The 21,455-nt window shown below is 36.8% G+C and overlaps 1 protein-coding gene across 1 annotated transcript in view; it reads right to left on the bottom strand.

The window, feature by feature from the left end:
- Slc5a12 (solute carrier family 5 member 12) overlaps window positions 1–21,455 on the bottom strand; it is a 42,314-nt gene that overhangs the window by 1,860 nt on the left and 18,999 nt on the right. The window contains exons 7-13 of the mRNA XM_075963742.1: window positions 19,571–19,700; window positions 18,543–18,631; window positions 15,755–15,867; window positions 10,322–10,389; window positions 5,773–5,859; window positions 4,347–4,513; window positions 3,543–3,646 (exon numbers count right to left, since the gene is read on the bottom strand). Of these exons, the coding sequence (XP_075819857.1) occupies window positions 3,543–3,646; window positions 4,347–4,513; window positions 5,773–5,859; window positions 10,322–10,389; window positions 15,755–15,867; window positions 18,543–18,631; window positions 19,571–19,700 (758 nt within the window). The remainder of the gene's footprint in view (window positions 1–3,542; window positions 3,647–4,346; window positions 4,514–5,772; window positions 5,860–10,321; window positions 10,390–15,754; window positions 15,868–18,542; window positions 18,632–19,570; window positions 19,701–21,455) is intronic.

Below are 21,455 nucleotides of genomic sequence, written 5' to 3'. Positions count from 1 at the left end.
GCAGGGCACCTCCAGCTCCTGCTGCAGGGGCTTCTTTGTTACACATGACCCTGCCTCCCCCCAAGCCTGCCCTATTGTCTGAGAAGTCCTTGGCCAAGGAACAGTTCCTACTCCTGCACTGAGGCTATCCACCCAGAGGGGTGAGTGTGCGTCCACCCAGCTGGAGGGGAGTGCAGGGCACCTCAAACTCCTGTTTCAGGGGCTTCTTTGTTACACATGACCCTGACCTCCCCCCAAGTTCGCCCTTTTGTCTGTAGGGTCCTTGGACTTCCAGAAGTCCATGTTCCTGTGCTGAGGAGATCCATCCAGACGGGTGAGTGTGTGCCATCCCAGGGCGGGCAGATGGTCTGGGAACAGAGCAGAGGGCCCTTCTAGCTCCTGCTGCATGGGCTTCTTTGTTCCACACGACCCTGCCTCCCCCAAGCCTGCCCTATTGTCTGTGAGGTCCTTGGCCCAGAAACAGTTCCTATTCGTTCACTGAGGAGATCCACCCAGAGAGTCAGTCACAGCAAAAATAAAAAGCTGGTTCTTGGAGAAAATCAACAAGATTGACAAACCCCTATCCAAACTAATCAAATGGCAGAGAGACAACACACAAATTAACAAGATCAGAAATGAAAAGGGGGACAAAACCACAGACATAGAGGAAATTTGGAGAATCATTAGCTCTTACTACAAAAGCTTGTGTGCCACAGAATTGGAAAATGTAAAAGAAATTGACATTTTTTTAGATAAGTACCATATACCAAAATTAAACCAAGACTAGGTGAACAATTTAAATAGACCTGTAAGTCACGAGGGATTAGAAGCTGTCATCAAAAACCTCCCTACCAAAAAAAGGGCCCAGAACCAGATGGTTTCAATGCAGAATTCTTCCAGAACTTCCAAGAAGAGCTGATACCTAAACTCCTTAATGTGTTTCACAATATAGAAACAGAAGAGTCATTGCCAAATTCCTTTTATGAAGCTACAGTTACCCTGATACCAAAACCACACAATGACTCAACCAAGAAAGAGAATTACAGGCCAATCTCACTCATGAACATGGATGCAAAAATTCTCAATAAAATACTTGGAAACCAAATCCAAGAACACATAAAAAATATCTATTATGATCAAATAGGCTTCATTCCAGAGATGCAGGGCTGGTTCAACATATGAAAATCTATCAATGTAATCCATCATATAAATAAACTGAAAGAAAAAAACCATATGAACACTTCATTAGAGGCTGAAAAAAAGCATTTGATAAAATTCAACACGCCTTTTGATAAAGGTTTTGGACAGACTAGGGATACAAGGTTCATTCCTAAATATAATAAAAGCAATATACAACAAGCTGACAGCTAACATCAAATTAAAAGGAGAGAAACTTAAAGCCATTCCACTAAAATCAGGAACAAGACAAAGCTGTCCACTCTCTCCATACCTCTTCAATATAGCGCTTCAAGTTTTAGCAACAGAAATAAGACAACATAAGGAAATCAAGGGGATTCAAATTGGAAAGGGAGAAGTTAAACTTTCGTTATTTGCAGATGATATAATAGTGTACATAAGCGACCCCAAAAACTCTACCAAAGAACTCTTACAGCTGATAAACACCTTTAGTAATGTGGCAGGTTACAAGATCAACTCCAAAAAATCAGTAGCCCTCCTATACATAAAGAACAAAGAAACAGAGAGGGAAATCAGAGAAATATCACCTTTCATGATAGCCACAAATAGAATAAAGTATCTCGGGGTAACTCTAAGCAAGGAAGTGAAAGATCTATTTGACACGAACTTTAAGTCTGTGAAGGAAGAAATTAAAGAGCATACCAGAAAATAGAAGGATCTTCCATGCTCTTGGATTGGGAGGATCAACATAATAAAAATGGCAATTCTACCAAAAGCAATCTATAGATTCAATGCAATCCCCATCAAAATCCCAACAAAATTCCCGCAGGGCAGGGTACCCTGACTTCTCTTAGGACTGTAGAGGGACGGGGAGAGGAAGGGGAGGGAGTGGGAGGTAAATGGGAGGAGGTGGAAACTTTTAATAAATAATTAAATTAAAAAAAGAAAGTTCAGGACTATAAAGTTAAATGGTAATAACATATTCATTTGAAAATATTCCTCTAGTAGTAAATATGTAGGAAGTATACTTTCTTCCTCAGTTTTATCTGTTATATATTTATAGAATCATCTATACTGGTATTTATAAAATTAGAAACATCATTTTTATTGGTTTTTTTCTCCTTCATCACAGCATCAGCATCTTCTACAGTCCTGCCAGCCTATCTAGACTGTCCTTCTCTAAGGTCCTGCCAGTCAATCTAGACTGTCCTCACATTTCATTTCTGATCTTTAAAAATACCAGTTCCATCCCTTTAAATCCTACTGAGGAACAAGTCAGACTGATATTTTTACTACGATGTAAAGGCTAATGAGGCCATCATTCTGAAATTTTTGCAAATTTTCTGCCCAGTCAAACTAGTGCAAATATCCTGTCCCATAGAATGCAGGTAAGGATGAGAGCCAATCCATCCAGAGGTCCCTGGAAGAAGCATTATTGTAAGAGTTAAACACATTTATCAGATTCTTTCTATGAGACTGATGTTATGTCTCACTAAAATTTTGTGCCTGTCCAATATTTTTAAGTCCAAATAACATGTTCCACAGTATTATATCAGTCTGTCAAAAGTGTTTTACTTAATAGAATTCTAATTAAATTGATATTTGTTAATTAGTGTCTTCTATAGAATAGGTATATTTGACTCATGTATTGTTGATAAGGAACTTTATATTCTGTATCAATGAATTTAATTCAAAATGAACCCATAGATATTTATCTGCATTAATGTTTATGTATTCCCATAGAGGCCAGAAAAGGATATCAGATACTCTAGAACTGAAGTTATACACATTAGTGAGCTGCAGTGTGGGTACTGGGAATTGAACTTGGGTCCTCTGGAAGAGCAACCTTTGCTTATAATCACTTCATCTATCTCTCCAGCCCCTACTATCAATACTTTTATTGCAACCTTGGTTCTTTTTCCTCCAAAGAAAAACAATTTTATGCCAAGGTATTGACCCAATGAGAACAGTGTAAAGCATAATTTATATATACTTCATTCCCTACTTTTTCCCATTGTAGTCACCATGCACAGTACACAAACTTCAATGCCCTACATTAAAACCTTACAAAGATAGGATTATGTTGGAAGTCAGGTGAAAAACACTTAATGTTAATCTTCCTTTATAACTGATGCTACAAAGAACTTTTCTACACAGGTATGATGGTAGAGTATGTTTCAAAATACCTTACCTATTTTCTGATTGTTAAACAGACACACAGACAGACAGACAAACACACAACAAGAGAGGGCGGGACAGACAGAGAGAGACAAAGAAAGAGATCAACTTAGAAACTTGAGACAGTATATGAATCTCTTAGAGAAGAGGACTTTTTGTGGTAGACTCAGAAGCAAATTTGTGAGGTTACCATGTAGTCAACAACTTCATGAAATAACCCCCCAAAGAGAAGACTCCAGATAACCCACCTGTCAGGAAGCTGATGATTAGTCCAGCAGCTACACATCCCAGAAAGCCCACAGCACTAAAGTAAAGGTAGGAGAGTGAGTACCATGTGTCAGCAAGGGCAGGTCTGTGGAGAAAAAATAGCACAAGGCATCAACTCTGTTTATCATTCAAAAATAAAAACTCATTACTTAGGATACAATTGCTTCGCTGCACACTCTGTGTTCTGGCATCTCTTAAAACTCCAAACTTAATACTTGATTCTTTAATGAAAAAAATTAGGAGCTAGTTTTTCTTTTCATCCCGGATTTACATATATATAGAGAGATAGAAAAACAGATAGACAGAAAGACAGACAGACAGACAGATGGATAGATAGATAGAGAAATTTTTCAATGAGGGCAATGTCTTTCATTCCTTTCTTTTATTTACTATTCAATTGTTAATAACTCCAGAGTCACTGGAAAGAAGGTGACAGACACTTGTCTATGTGTATGAACTGACAAAAAAATCTCAAAAGGGACTTTTCAGTGCTATTTATGGAATAGCAGCAGAAATTTATAGATGACACAAAAATGCAGCCTTCATATACCTTCCACTAAGATCATGACTCCTGATCTATTCTTCAGTCCTCCAGGATAGTATTTAAACTCTTGTTTACCTAAATGCAGAGGAAGAGCGATCTGCAGAACTCTGTTTAGCCTTGCACATTACCCGTCTTTGCCAAGCACTTCCAGATGATCAAGAACTAGCTCATCAAATTATCTCTGACAGAGGTCTACCTTGACCTACTTTGGGACTTGGTCCAATTTTTAAAGTCAACATACCTGCTGGAAAGCTGTGGACCTACTGTTGCTGTTATATTTGTTTGGACACACTGTTCTGTTGATAGAGGTAAGGGTAATGTCTTAGACACTGGTGCAGGGTAAATAAAAGACCCGATGGCCACCCAAAATGACAATGTGATTCCAGCAATGAGGCCTCCTAGTGCACCCTTGGAGAAAAAGAGAACATAATAAGAAATTAAACAAAGCTTTTTTGCAAATATATTGGTATAAGGTATAATGTACTGCAGAAATTTTAATTGTTCATCTCAAATCTTGGCCACGCACACTGGAAACACCTCAAACTGTCTTCATTTCAACTCTCAGAAAGCAGATATATTTACTTACTTGTTTACTTACTTACTTATTCATTCACTTATTTTAACTGTTAGGTATGGATTTTAGGGTCTTGTGCATGCTAGGCCTGTTCTTTGTCACTGAATCATAAGCTCCAGTACAATGAAATAAATTTTAAATAAGGTGTACTTTGAGTGAAATTTTTTCTGCCTTTGATTTGCTCCTTCTTTTTGTTTAAAATATGGCGAAACCTCAATATATCCAATGGAAGAGTTTCAGAAACTATGGAACTCTTTAAGCAATGTAGTTATTTTTTATTGACAGATAATGTACAGAAAGTCTGATGCTGTTCCATGAATTAAAAGAGATTCTTGCTTGTCTACACTTTCAATGTCGACTAACCACCAATTGGTGTGTTTTTTTCCTGGGAATGGCGACTTCTCCCACTCTCACTAGTTGAGGCCTTGTGGTCTTTCCCCTGTCCACATTGGCATGTCTATTACTGTTGTCCTTATATTATGTTTTCCACTAAGAACTTACATAGACAGAGCATAGATACAGTCTTTTGACTTTTTGGTTTTAGTGACTAGGCGTTACCTCAAATTATAATTGAACAAAATAATATTTTCATAAACCCCAATACTACAGAAGTGATTTTTACTCTGTTCTCCTTATAAGACTACAGAAGAAATTTTACAGATTGAAAATATATATATATTCTAAACAGTTTTAGTATAAAATTTACAATAACAAATTTTTATCTGATGTCTACATAGCACGGAGTCTACCTACATGTATCTGAAGTCATAGCAAAGGAAGTACCAGAAGTAATAGTATTGCTGGCTTGTCCATTCTATGTATTAATCATTCAGCATATTCAAGGCTGCCTCCTCCTTTATTTGTCTTTTGCTTCTAAACAGGTTTCACTGTAGTCTTATATAGGAGGGCCTGGAAACCATTTAATTTCATACCTATGCATATGAGTATGTTTGTAAAATAGAAATATAGATAACATGAATTCTTTGGATTTTTTCTGGCAAAAACAAACAGCTTTCCCAGAGGTGAAAAGAGATAGAAAATGAAAATAATCTGATTTGAAGTGAGTTTATGAAGAAAGCTACATAATCCTTACCTTCCAGTTCACAAAAGGGAACACGATACCAAGAGTGAACAAACCTAGCATCGGTCCCCCACACATGCCAAGGATGCTGAGGGCAGCCTATAGAAAAACAAGCAAACCAGATAAGCCTAACGATTCCACTGCCTCTGTAGCTTACCCTGACATCCCCATTTCTTCCTCGAACCTTGAATGAACTTGAGCTCCATTTATTAACGATGTATTTTTCTTTTTTTAAAAGCTATGTATGTATATGTGTGTATGTATATACACACACACAATTAAATGTGTTTATCTCTATGCATATGCTTAGAAAATATCAATCCAGGTAACTTGCCTTTATTGGAACTACTTTAACTTGTTAAATACCAAAGGACTTCTTTTCTTTTCACTTGCCTAACATGCACAATCCCTGGGTCGAATTTCCAGGACCATAGACATTATTTTGTTTGTTGGTTAAGGAATTTACTGGATCAGTGCATCTATAACTTATTTTTCATATCCTAAGTGGCTCATCAGCTCTTTAACTTGGTTTGAAATTTTCCATCATTTAGATTGTAGCAATTATCTGGATCCAACCCTTGCCAGCCCACCCATACCACTTTTGAGGCAATGAAGAATTTTTCAGTATTTGGAACACTTTAGAGAGGCCAACAGGAACCCCATATCTCCTCTTTTTTATTTCTCTTTACATTTATGGATCCATTTCTTCTGGATACTGAGAAATTTTTTAATAAAGCATTTCAATATCTCTTATATGACTGATCCAAATGAACTGGCTTAGAGTTTATGGAATATCTATAGTATAAACATAAGACAGGCTTCCTGAAGTCTCTATAGCTGTGCACATGTGAGTGCATGGGTAACATAAGAGAAAAATAGCAGTTTGACAAGAATGAAAAGGTGTATTTTCAGCGTGAAGACTGTCTGAGACCTTCTAAGAGCTGGGAATACAAATTCACTGGATTGTGTAAATGAGAGTGTATACATGGACACATGCATGTGCAACACACATAAAACTACTTTCCCTGCAGCACTTTTTATATCTGTGTAAGTACCATGGGCATATTACATCAGGAGCCAAGCTGTAGAATGTTCCCAAGAACTTATAAAGGTTTATCTGCCAGATGCCGCCCATATGTCAGTCAGTCAGGAAGATCCACCTGGGAACTCCAGACACTGGCTCATCTAATCCTCACACTCACCGTTCAGGAACAGTAACCAAAATTTGTAGAAAAGAAGCTTGGGGCTAATAGAAACACATTCAAGTCTATTTTCATTTAGAGAGTAAGCAGAGGTCATATATACATCCAGATTTGTCTGGCTTTAAACTTTTACATCTTCTTTAACAAAAGCTGTCTTTAAAAAATATGAAGAATTTAAATCACCATAACACCTTCCTGATTTTATCTAAAGAAAGAAATGGTTTTGAGTCTATCTTTAACAATTAGACTGTTTGAATTCCCAATGCAACCTACCACGTATCACTAGGATTTGATGAACTTTCTGTTATTAACTTGTGACCATTCAACTTGCACTTTCTTCTTGCTATATAAAACCATACAAGGCAAAGGAATCTTCTCATTTCCTTCAGTCATAATATAAAGTCTTTTCCAGAGATATGAGCTATAATATATCATTATGATTGTGTGGTGGCTTGAATAAAAATGGCTCTCAGAGACCCAAAGGAGGTGGCACTATTAGGAGGTGTGGCCTTGTTGTTGTAGGTGTGACTTTGTTGGAGGAGGGGTGTCACTAGGGCATGGGCTTTGAAGTTTTAGAAGCCTGAGCTATGCCAAGTATGATAATCTCTTTTCCTGATAACTGTGGATCCAGATGTAGAACTATAGGCTCCTTCTCCAACACCATGTTGTATGTATGCTACCATGCTTCCTGCCATGTCTATAATGGACTAAACCTCTGAACCGTAAGGCAATCCAATTAAATGTTTTCTATTATAAGGGTTGCTGTGGTCTTGGTTTCGCTTCACAGCAATAAAATCCTAACTTAAACAGATTGTTTTTCCAGGTTCATCTTCAAAGAATTCAACCGCTACTACATAATTGATAAGACAGGGCCATGTGCAATTAAGTTTCTTTTCCCCTGACTTCAGTTATTTAATATTTGTTTCATTCCTTTGCTGGTGGTAAAATTAATTCATCATTGGTGTGGCAGTTGCATTTTGAAGGTTATTACTTGGTATCATGAGAATATTCAATAAAATACTAAAGACATTTATCTCCCTTTGAAGCAGGGGTAGTAGAATAAAGACAAACTTGCAATGTCTTATGCCTCAGAGCAAAAAGCAACAGAAAATCAATCCAAGAGTTTCAGTTTTTACATAATATATATTAACATGCTCTGTGCATGATTTTGTAGTCTACAATGACAAGCGACTTTCATTTTTACCTTCTTTTTGTTGTCATTTAGCATCTGTTATTGGAGGCGAGCTCAAAGCTAGTCTAACTTGGGTTCTACTTCAATGCCCCCATCTGAGGTTCTCCTATAAATAGAGGACAGAGTCCAGGAGTTTGTGCTTTAGGACTGAAGCTGCTGATGACTTGGGAATGGCATTTAGCTGCACTGTACTTGGCTTGCTTAAAATATAAGAAGGGATCTCATCATAACCACTTCCTGAACTGTTTTCTGGTGAAGACTTAAGGTGCACTCAAAAAGAAATTCAGAGACGTGTTTGAGTATTGTGTCCTGTATTAGGAGTGGACCTGAACTGTCCCCTACTCTAACTGTATTTGTCAGTGCTGTGCCCTGTTAGGGAGCTTTGATTTCTGTAGCATAACTTCTGAATGCCAGAGTGTTGAAATAAAAACATGTCCTCAAATTGTTCTACCCCTTAGCAGAATTCCAGGTGGGCAACATCATATTGTGTAGAAAGACACCTTGCACCATTGTAACTCTCAGGGCTCTTAGAGACTGTTGAATTTTAATCATAATAATTCTTATCTTTACTTCCTTAGTTTCAGTATCTTTCTAAATTTTTCATGTTTACTTAGTTCAAATGTGACATAAGTGAATGTCAGAATGTGGAGCATAAGAAATGAACAATAGATCCAAAACAAAAAGCCAAAGAGCCACAAATCAACACTGCCCCCAGGAAGCTCTCTATGGCCCTCCTCACAGAAAGAGCTTTCCTACTCTCATCTGATCTCTCCACAAATCCTCAAGCACACCATTTCAAGTTTGTCATTGGACTTCCCACAGCCTTCAGGACACTGCTCTGCGCTTGATCTTAGGGAAGGGAATACCATGTGCTTAGCGTTTTTCACATGAGAAATGACTGTGGGAATTGTATCCCTTGGAACATTTTATAGGCTGAAAGTTTTTAGGACACACTTTTTAAATTCTTACATGAAACAGTACAATATGACTTCAGAAACAAACAAATAAAGAAAACAGCAAACCAAAACAACCATTTAGGAAAAATTTATTTACCTTTTATGAAACTGAGAACGGTGGCCATGGGTATCACCCACAAATATATGCCATACATATATTGTGGTTTTGTGAAAAAGAAATTAACAATGGTTCTATCATTCACACTTGTGAGACTTATTTTTTGTCTGTTTCCATATATAAAATTAGAATCTGTATATTGATTTACTAAATTCAACATAGGAGTAGCTTTATAGTGAAAACAATAGAAGAATTACAATTGTCTTTATTTACTCAAATGTGGAGAAAGAAGCGAGTGGATCACCATAGAATGGTGGTTCTCCACCTTGCTAGTGTTGTGACCTTTAATACAGTTGTTCATGTTGTGGTGACCCCAACCACAAAATTATTTTCATTGCCACTTCGTAATTGCATTTGGCTATGGTAATGGATTGTATTGTAAATACTTTTGGAGATGGAGGGCTGCCAAAGGGGTCACAACCCACAGGTTGAGAATTACTGCCTTAGAGCTACTCACCTCACCTGAAAGACAAGATGGGAGTTGCGTTTCTAGCCTGCCAGCATCTATACTGTGTGACTTTGTGGCATAGACTTCAATCCAATGAAGTCAGTTGAGCCAGAATTTTCAGCTGAACAAGGACAGGGGGATGAGTCCAACTATCTTACCTCACTCTATATAGGTACCACTTCTTTCCATAGGTCACTGGGGTTGTCCTGACCCTCTCTGGAGTCTGTCACACTTTAATTACAAATGACTTGAAATGCAAAAATCTCTCAAGAAACAGTTCAGTGACTCACAGTATATCCAAATTGGATGGCTTTTTTTTGTTTTTGTTTTTTTGCTTTTGGTTTTTTTGTTTTTGTAGCAACTGATAACATAAAAACAAATAAAGTAAGCAACGGCTCAGAAGACAGAAAGAATGAGAGAACACATGTTTTATGTACTGAGAAAGTAAACCCATGGCAAGTCATCCTCTTACTGCTTTCAACATCTGAAAGCAATTTTGGTTGAAATTTTCAAGTATGTTTTGTTTGGATCTAGTGTCCATAAATATTAATATTGGGCCTTGGAGTAATAGTCAAGACATTAATTAGAAAGGAGAACATGGGAAAGTTTGCTGTGAAATCAAATGTCATTTCCCTCTTCCATTACCTGCACAACACTCCCCATGAAGGATGCAACCACAGCCATGGAGGTACACAAGATACCAAACAAGAGACCTGAAAGAAAGAAATCATACAATGATTCACTTCCATGAGGTCACCCCTGAGCACCCAGCACTATATCCTACTGAAGGACTGAAGAAGGAAAACGATCTGCACACAGCAATCACAGTGTCTTCTCAGTAACTGTTCCTCAGGGCAAATGGAGTTCAGGATCTAAAGATTTCTCTCTAGCATTCCAGAAGTCTGTCAAGTGAAATAACATGAATGTGGAAGGGGTCCAAGCAAATCCAAACTAATTATGTGGGTGCTAGTTCCAGGTCAGTCACTCACTAGGAATAAGCTGGACTCAGATACAGACAGATTGTCACCTTTTACATGGTGAATCAACATAAACATACTCAGGTTCACAGGCTCAAAAAAAAAAAAGCTGAAATCTTTTCTGGTTTTCGGTTTTCCCTTTGGTGTTATCCACATCTTTATAGCCCTTAGTAATGCTATAGTAGTATTACAGTTAACAATAGATTTCCTTATACAGCAACATAGGGATGTATTTGTTTCTACATCACCACAAGGAACTTCAGGTACCACTCTCTTCTGGTATCACAGAAGTTTGACATTTAAATCATTGTATTGTTCTAATGACTTCTAAAGAAGCTATTCTCTTTTTAAAAAATAATCATTGTTTTACACATTTCTATTTTAAAAATGCCATAAGAGTGCGTTCCTATAATAACTCATTAACAAAATAAGAAAGAGACAGAGTCAGAGATAGTAGCAGATACAGTGACAGTTTTAGTTTTAGCATTATTAATCCCTGTGATCACTGGTTTTAATAATCATTTTGACAAAATCTAGAATCATGTAGAATGGAGTCTCAATGAGGAATATTCTAGATCAAGTTGGCCCCTAGCATGTCTGTCGAGGATTATGCTAACCGCATTAATTGAGTGAGGTGGGAACCTCTTCCCAACACACACACACACACACACACACACACACACACACACACACACACACACACTATGGTTACCTCCAATCTCTGAATAGGGAATCCTAACTTATATGAAATGAATAAATAAGCTGGTGTATATATTCACTCTCTTTGCTCTTGGCTACAGAAGCAGCTAGCTGTTTCCAGCTCCTGCCACCTTGACATCCCTGCAATGAAGGTCAGTAAACTGTGAGCTAAAAGGAAGCCTTTCCCTTCTAAGTTGTGTTTTCTAAGTGGTTTATCCCAGAAAGGGGATGACACTAAGACAAAAAAAGATCCATCCCAGCTCCGTATGTGACTCCTGGCTCAGTTTTAATGCATTCTTACTATAGGTTGGACACGTCACCAGTCACCGAGGTTATAAAGTCAGAACTTTATTCTTGGCCCAAAGAGTTCACATTCTGAGAAGGGGCTACACTAAATGAATCAAAACATTCTCCAAAATTGATTCCTCAAGAATGGTACTTGTGGATTTTGTCAGTGCCGCATCAGATCCAATGATGAGACAACACAGTTGCAGAAGTAACTTCTTCCTCATACATTTCCATGAGTATCTGCTACCAGGTGGGGATTGCACTGGCAACACTACCCAGTCACCCTCTGGATCTCTAAATAATGTAGCGAAAAAGATCCGCAGACTTCATCTAGTCAGCCAGTGTGATTATGTTTAGCTAATCTTGTTCAAGGATAAATAAAAGGAAAAAGTATTAAATCATCCGACTGTCTGAGCTTACATGAGGCCACAAAGAGTAATGAATATAATGAATATTTCTGGATATAATCTACCAAATAATCAGGAAAATATCACCTAAAAACTTTACTACCAAGAGTACATAGGCTCATTTAAACAAAGAAATATGAGTGTAAAGAAAAATCATATTCAATTAAAAGAACTCACAGACACTCAAGGTCCAGGACCACTTAGTTTTTATGAAATGAATTTAGGTGCAATACCAAAGCATCTCAAGTAATTTTAAAACCTTGAGAGTTGACAAATACATCTACTGAAGAATAATGAGTACATTTCTTAAAAGAATTTTACAAGACTATTACTAATTATCTCACATTGAGGCAGCCTAGGGATAAACATTGATGAACAGTAGTTGACACCCCAAATCCATGGTTTTGCTTTCTTACATTCACCTAAGCATGACTGAAGTGTAGGGAAAATAAAAATTGTACCTGTACTGAACATATACAGACTTTACAAAATCTGGGTCACTGTGAAACTCCATTTATATGAAATTCCATTAAAGTTAAAAATCTACATTAGAAAAAAATTCTGGCAGTTGCTTTTCTCTGGAGGAAGCTGAGAATAGAGACTGGTGAGAAAAATAATGGGAAAACTTTCTAAAGTAATGACCATGATGATATATCTTGCTAAGCAATTGAGTTTCATAGATAGATGGATGTGTTGGCTAGTTTTATGTCAACTAAACACAAGATAGAGTCACTATATAGGAGAGAACCTCCATTGAGATAATGCCTCGATAAAAGTGGACTGTAGATAACATGTAGGGTATTTTATTAATTAGTGATTGATGTGGGAGGGCCATGACCACTGTAGATGGAGCCACCACTGGGAAGGTAGGTGGTCCTAGGCTGTAAAAGAATGCAGACTGAGCAAGACAAAGTGAGGATGCCAGTAAGCAGTATTCTTTGACTGCTTCAGTTTCTGTTTACAGATTCCTGCCTTGTTTGATTTCCTGTCCTGAGTTTCTTCTATGATGGGCTGTGAGATGGGAGTATAAACCAAATAAAGCCTTTCTTCCCAAATTACTACTTGTTATGGTGTTTTATCACAGCAATAGTAACTCTAGCTAGGACAATGCATTTGTCAAAATTCAACAAGTATGTATATAGCAGTTTGATTTTTCATTATATGAATTTTTATATAAAAAGCCTTGAAACATATACTAAATTCTAGCTAATACTATGCAATCTGAAATAATTTAAAAAATGGTGTTTGCAAATTACTTTTAAGAACTTTTAAGAACAGTTAAGCAAAGTCAGGCCTGGTAAGTACTTGGATGAAAGAAAATATTATGAGAAAATCATATCATCCACAATATAAATAAAAAGGAAAAGGACAGGAAAACACCAGAGAGAAGGAGGCTACGGAGAAAAGAATAGGGATTTGAAGAAGAAAATTGAAAGTTGCAGACCCGATAGTGCAGGGAAAGTACCTATAATTGTTTTTTTTTTCATTTTTTTTTTATTAAGGATTTCTGCCTCCCCCCCTCATCCGCCTCCCATTTCCCTCCCCCTCCCCCGATCAAGTCACCCTCCCTCATCTGCTCAAAGAGCAATCTGGGTTCCCTGACCTGTGGGAAGCCCAAGGACCGTCCACCTCTATCCAGGTCTCCAAAGGTGAGCATCCAAACTGCCTAGGCTCCCCCAAAGCCAGTACGTGCAGTAGGATCAAAAACCCACTGCGATTGTTCCTGAGTTCTCAGTATTCCTCATTGTCCTCTATGTTCAGCTAGTCCGGATTTATCCCATGCTTTTTCAGACCCAGGCCAGCTGGCCTCGGTGAGTTCCCGATAGAACATCCCCATTGTCTCAGTGTGTGGGTGCACCCCTCGCGGTCCTGAGGTCCTGTTAAAGAGAATTTCTTTAAAAAGAAATCTCAGGTCCAAACTGGGACCAATAGAAAGTTGCCCTGAGGGTAAGACTCCACCCATCAAAGGCTCTAACTTGTGAAAATGCAAATGTTTTCAAAGTTAAGATCCTGGGGTGACAATGATTGCAAATAACTGCCCAGGAAAGTTTCACCCAAGGTCAACAGCTAAGGCACATTAAAGGACCCTAGGTCTGTGGCAAGTCAAAGAGAAGAACGACATTTTGCCCTTTGCTAGAAAATGTATGGAACTGGAGAAGAGAAAAGTCATGGGCAGTGTATGTGCTCAAAATACATGACAGATTAAAGAAAATGTCTTTATGAAGCTCATAACTATGTACAATGACTATACACTATAAAAGTAACAATAATATAAACAAAATAAGTGAGCCATTGAATAATATATTATGTAATCATTAAACTCCTATGTTTTCAAAGCACACATAAGAAAATGCACAATGAAGATTGCTATAGTAAAACAACCAGAAACAGAATTAGGTAGGCATCATTTAACTTAAAAATTAAATTATTTTTCTAAATTAATTGCACTCTCTATATTAAGCATATAAGGGAAATAATTTATTTGTACTTTAAAAGCAGCTAGCTCGGGGGCTGGAGAGATAGATGCCTATTGGTTAAGAGTACACACTACTCATGCAGAAAACTTGAGTTAATTTCCCAGGTAGCTCACAATTGCCTGTAGCTACAGTTCCAAGAGCTCTGACACCTTCTTCTGACCTCTATGGCCACTACACTCAAGTATACAAACCCCTACTCAAACATAAACATATATATGTAATAATCAGAAATAAAAATAAAAGTGTAAAAAAGCAGCAAAGTTTGTAAAAATATAATTTAATGTGGTAGTTTCAGTGACTGTAATATGTAGTTTTTAATAATCAAAAATCACTGAGAATATTGTTTATGTGTATAATATATGCAATCATATTAATTCACTACTGTCTTCTTCCAACTACTCCTGGATTCTCCCAAAACCTCCCTCCCATCTTCAAGTCCTCTTTATTATTCTTTACCAACCTATTGAGTTCAATTAGTGCTGCCCATAAACTCATGTATGTGGGGACGTTCATTGGTGCATAATCAACCTATTCTCATAGGACCACACTCCTAAAGAAAATTGAATCTCCCTTACCTAACAACTATCAACTGTCAACCATCTATATCACACTACAAGTTCTGAAAATAGTTTGATAAGGGTCAGAAATATTATTAAAACCAGAGTTTAGAGAGAACTAGAGAAAAACAGTGTCATCTGGACCTCACAGGACCTCTGAACCCATGAGCTCATAGCAACTCTAGTTGGGTGCATAAGATCAAGACATTCAATAGAACATTCCAGCAATGATGGGTAATGAACAAACAAGCCCATACCTCTAGCTAAGTGGATAATATGCACTTTTTAATTAAACAGGGAACATTCATTCCCTTAGAGTACATTACTCAGAGTTTTGTTTCAAGAGAAAATTATTAGATAAATGGCCAGGCATACTGAAAAGCGCACCTCCTCATGTAAAATGTCTGATAAAATCAACTCAGCATTATCAATAGACATTGATGTGAAGATATTAGAGATACCTGAAAAGTAAGACCAGTACAAGGTGAACTAGCTAGTCATTCCTTCCTGGTACCCTTCTGGTAAGATCTTCAGAAGTGTGAGACTCTACATGTCTGTGTCTCCACATGCATTTATGTCTATTCATGCATCCTGAAGAGCACATGCAAGATTTTGCTATTTGGCCCATTTAAAATTCACAATAAATAGCAGAAGTTCTACCAACTATACCTACATAAGCCTTTACTGATCCAGGTGCTCTTCTTGTCGGAGAGATGTGGAAAACAGCTCTTGACAAAATCCTCAAAGGTCACTGTTGCTAAGGCATTGATGCTGGCTGCCACTGTACTACAGAAAGAAAAACAAATAGGCAAACAAGAAAATAGTCTGAATTAAGAAGAATGAGTTATATGTCAGCTTTATCATTTAGGAGAGGCAAAAACACAGAGCCTTGTAAAATACACATATCGACATTTGTCCACATTCTAGAACTCAGTGACATGCATGGCAGTTAACTCACTTTTCAAATCATTATCTATGCAACTATTCTCTGAAAGAAGATAATATTTCACATTATGACTCCCATTAATTTCCCTTGACATTATGGCAACAATAATGGAAGGATTTTTCACAAAATGAGCATGTGTATACGATGGGAGTGTCCCTCCAAGCTTGAGAGGAAGCAGCAAAGTAGTGACTAACCTAACCCAGAGTAAGTGAAATTTTCTATTAAGTAAAAAAGTCTTTATCTATGTATTCATTTATTCACACGTAAGTGATGAATTTGAAAGTCGTAGTCTTAAACATAAAGCAAAGAAAACCAGTCTACAACTCACAATCCCAGAGAACTTAGACAACAATGAGGACCCTAAGAGAGACATTCATGATCTAATCTACATGGGAAGTAGATAAAGACAAGATCTTCTGAGTAAATCGGAAGTATGGGGACCTTGAGGGAGGGTTGAAGGGGAAGGGAGAGGCAGGTAGGGGAGCAGAGAAAAATGTAGAGCTCAATAAAAATCAAAATTGAAAAAAGAAAGTGTAGTCCTTGCAGTCTACTTGGGAATACAGACATTCAACAACCAATTTTACAATTTACTACAGTTTGTAGGGTTACTATGAAAGGCAGGAGTAAGGTGCTGTGAAACTGGTAAGAGATGATCTCTTCATAAATAATGGTTAAGAAAGATGGGGAAAGGATTCAAGAAAAGTAGGTGAAAGTTCTTGAAGAATAAAGGGGAAATCACATGCATACACATTGAGGTGCGATGATGATCACTGCTTTCTATAGCCTGAAGCTTCCAGAGAGGCTGGAATGTAACTAGTAAAGGAGAAAGGTGAGAGAATCCCATAAAGAAACAAAGAGCATAACCAGGTAGCAGCACTGCTCTCTCTCCAACTTCACAGAGTTGTCTTGATAGACTATTGGAGCATCAGGAAGCTTGTGTTCTCTTTGTGAAAAACAGTGAAAGCTTATTTAAATTCCTCACATAGATCAAGAATCTTTTAGTTAGTCCAATAACTGAATTAACTTCAAAAGGTGAAAATTTCTCATCCAAGAATGGTTCCTTCTAAAGAATAAAGTAGTGATTTCTGCTTCAGTTGTTAGTCATTGTTCAAAGCACATAGCTACATAAAAAGACAGGCAAATGAATATAACTAGTAGAAAAGAAGGAAAACTCAAAAATAAACACTGTAGCCTTAATAATTTGAGATAGAAATCTAACAGAAAATCAAGTAGAAATAATTGAGATAAAAACACAATGTACAGAAAATTACATAATACTAATAACCAGACTCAGCCCTACCACACAATGTTATATGTTATAGTCCTGAAAAGCGCCAACATCATTACAGATATAGACCATGAGAAGAATACAAAGGAGAGTTAATAAGGTATTTAAAATCTATAGACGAATTAAGATGAAATAAAAGCAGTAATTCAAGGCAAGAGAGGAAAGACAGCGTATTTACTAGAAAATGAAACAAATGGCTGATAATTTTGAAGGGAAACATAACGTGCTCTACTTAAGTTTTATATCACATATATAGGGTAAATGATTCAATAACTTCATTAGTATAATAAATATACTAAGCAGTATTCATAATCATGTAATAGTTTCCCTTACTGAATGTATTATGAACCAAAAGAGGTAATATCAAACATGATTTATAATTTTAGTATTTTAAGGATTGCTGGGTAATGAGGCAGCATAATGTAGGCCCATGTTGCTGTAATCGGCTCTTTATCAGGCAATGTAATGAAGTCACAGAAATCAAGTTGAAGCTGCAATGGAAACTCAACGAAGATAGAAAAAACATCAACATGCATTGGTCATTGGAATGAGATATGGGCAGATGGAAAATCCAGCTTGAGCTATTGACCATGTGAGCTGTAACATCAAGGACACAAAGTCAGAACTGCTCAAAACCTAGGGAGCACATTTTTTTACTATGATGTTCCCCAGATACAATATATGGAACATTAGGGTTTAATGCATGCATTTCTGAATCCTAATCTCATCTTTGGCCAGTCACCCTTTTTTATACTACTAGAATTTCAAAGTATGGTATTTTCTTCTTGATTTCTTTCAGATACCCACTACTGAGTTTACCTTTACTGTAATGGGGAGACTTTAGTCCTTCGTTTATTGCTGGAACAGTAAAAACTCTTAGGTCTTTTGTGATGGAATGAATACAAAGTATAAACAAGAACCAGGAAGTTTTAAAGTAGAGGTTAAGAATACACCTGCATCGGGCCTCCACAGTTTACTTACCATAGGTTAGTTGTCTCCCTCATGCTTATTAAATATGTTTCCTTATCTGCACACTGATGAGAGTGTGAGTAAAGATTCTTCTTCACATGCTGTGTGATACCCATGATCAAATAGAAATAGAACATTGCAGTAGGCCAATTGTCACTCAGCAAGGGCTCAGCGGACAGCTGATCATGACTGTCATCATTCCAGTCCTCACCACTGCCAGCACAACCATTGATATCTTCAGCTTGTCAGCATACTAACCTCAGAGTTCCACTAAAGGCACAAGCCACAAAAAGTCCTGGCAGCCCTGGCATAGTGTCAAAAATCTTCATGACAAAATACGGCATCAACTGAAAAAAAAAAAGAAGCAGAGATAAAGGGAGAGGGGAGAGAAGTGAGAAGGAGGTGTATTGTTATCTCTGCAATATTTAAAGTATTGGAATATTAATCCCAGTGAAAGGAGATGAGAAACTCACTTCCCAGTATCTTCAACATGTGAATTTTACTATCTGTTTTCTCTGAATTTATAATTAAGTTCTAAAATCCAATTCTTAACATATGTTGTTCAGGGGATCTAGGTATGCCCAGCTTGTGGGAAAGAAGACTATACTAGACAAAGTAGGGCAACTGAATATATATTGAGAGAAAAGGGCCGTGAGTGAATGCTTCTCATGAGCATACTGTCTCTGAGTCTTCAAAACCACACAGTGTTCTATGCTTTCATGATACAATTGTGTTATGCTGAGAAAATATGATAGTAGGCAGTATGAGAATACGAATTATTCAATTCTATTTATTTAATGTTACTTTAATTTTTATGCTTTTTGAAATATGATCTCTTAAACCATGGTATCCTCTCAGATTCCCTTTGTAAACAATGCTAACCTTAAATTCCTGATCCTTCCAGCTACACATTTATGTGCTATAATATAAAGTGCATGACACTGTCCTCATTTTTATTCAATTAAAGAAACATTAATAAACCTCAGATTACAAAGACAAGAACTATAAAGTATCATCAACAACCAAAGCAATGGGTTAGAGATGACTTTCTGGTTAGCCGTATCCTGTCTTCAGACTTTGTCTTCATTAACAAAGGAAGGTGTTGTTTTTCTGCCGACTTACTTTTGCATATTAGAAAGCACTGTGTGATGTCACCCAGGAGCTCAAATAGGAAGTCAAAGGCTTGTGCTTGGCAAGTGAGTGAAGGCCCAGGCAGAATAAAGATAACCCCACTACTACCCAACATATTCAGTACATTCTGCTGTGAAATCAATGGAAGTGCATACCTGGTCTGGTGCTGAAATAGCACCAGATGTCCAAGGGTCACAGTCTTTGAAGTTCGAGTACATGATCAAACCACAGAAGACAGCACACACCGCAATCATCCAGAGACCCAACAAGTTAAAGTACAAGGCCCTAGAAGAGAGGACAACGGCCAATTGGTAAGCTGTCTGCTACTTTGTCTCAGGGTAAGTTCATGACTAAAGACTGAAGGAGTTCCCTCTTTCTAGCTTTCAGGAAACATTACATTTTACAATATCACATTAAATGAGTCATTACACTTTTTAGGATTTGAATAGGTTAAGATTTTTCCCTTTTTAAAAAGTGGGTTTTGGGGGGGGGAGGTAAATGGGAGGAGGTGGAAATTTTTAATTAATTAATTAATTAAAAAGAGGGTTTTGCCAAATTATAATATGTATGATATATGACCTATTTTCTTTTATAATATTTCACATACTGATTATTCTCATTATATAACTTTAAGTGGCTTTTCCCCCTACTCAATTAATGAAACTGTCAAAAAGCCAACTTGCATTTTAATAACTTCTTTGAGGAAGATAATAATGAGATAACATAAAAATAGACAAGTATTTGCTTCAGTCACTTTGAGATGAAGGCAGATGAAAGTTAAAGATGAGTATTTTAAAGATAATAGGAACAAACTAGAATCAAATATCTATAAAGAGAAGAATGTTTTGGTGAAATAAATAATACCTTTCTACTTTCCTATTAATATACTTATTTAGCTTTGATATGAGATCTCCACTTATTCCAGAAAGGTCTTAGACATCTAGGGACAAGAATCCATTCTCCTTAGACTCCTGAATTCTAACTATAATAGGTGTTTGTCATGTGCTCAATTATTACTTTCCCTTGTCATGTGTTGATTTTCTGCCTCCTAATAGATTAGTAGATGTAAGTTAGTAGATGACCTTGAAAACTTAAGGTCATCTTAAACATGATTTGATGAAGTTCATACTATCCTACAGTGAACTAGCACAGTTACAGTTGGATCTTTTTTCAAGGTCCTTTACTTTCATACAGGCATTTGAGTGTCAAGATTTTACTTATATTTCTAATCTCAGGGAAGACTTGAAAGTAGACATCCTTCCATTGTGCTAAAAAAAATTCATTGTGGTGAATTTCAAACTGGCCATTTTTTTAAATGAAGATGATTCAACATTCAAATGTAAGAACACACATTTCTTTCATGGCAACACGAATGTTTTGAGGTACATGAAAAAATGTGTATGTATGTGTGTACACATGCTCACACTCTTCCAATTTGTGGGTATCTTTATGTTTCTGCATATACACAAAAGAATGGCTCTTCTTAAGGATTTCAATATTTAACAAATAACAAACATTTAACAAGCACAATGTTTTATTCTTGGTGCTTTATGGAAAATAATAGATGACAAAGGTATAGTTCCTAATATATATCTCCTAATCTTTTAGGAGGCAGAAATTCAAAATGCCACAGGAGAAAGTTATAACTGGGCACATGGAAAATACCAATTGTACTAAAAACTCATGAGTCTGAGGAGAATGGATCTTGTCTCTAGAAGGCTAAGACTGTTTTGTAATAAGTGGAGATCTTATTTCAAAACTAAATAAGTGTATTTTAAAAATAACAGACATGTATTATTTATTTCACCAAAAGATTCTTCTCTTTATAGGTACTTGACTCTAGTTAACCTGAAAGCAGATTTTTACTTGAATTTTAAATGCATTTTAAGATCAAAGTCACATGCATTTTCAGTTGTTCAGCCATTTGATAAAGTTATGGGCATCACTTAATAAAGTGTGGAAGATTTATTTAATATCATTTACTTTAGTGGTATTTTCATGCATCACCAGTAGTTTGCTAGACTGCTAGAAGATGTATCT

This window comes from Microtus pennsylvanicus, chromosome 2 (genome assembly GCF_037038515.1).
Source record: "Microtus pennsylvanicus isolate mMicPen1 chromosome 2, mMicPen1.hap1, whole genome shotgun sequence".
NCBI lineage: Eukaryota > Metazoa > Chordata > Mammalia > Rodentia > Cricetidae > Microtus > Microtus pennsylvanicus.
Note: the sequence above shows the minus strand (reverse complement) of the source record. Positions and strands in the feature narration are given on the sequence as shown.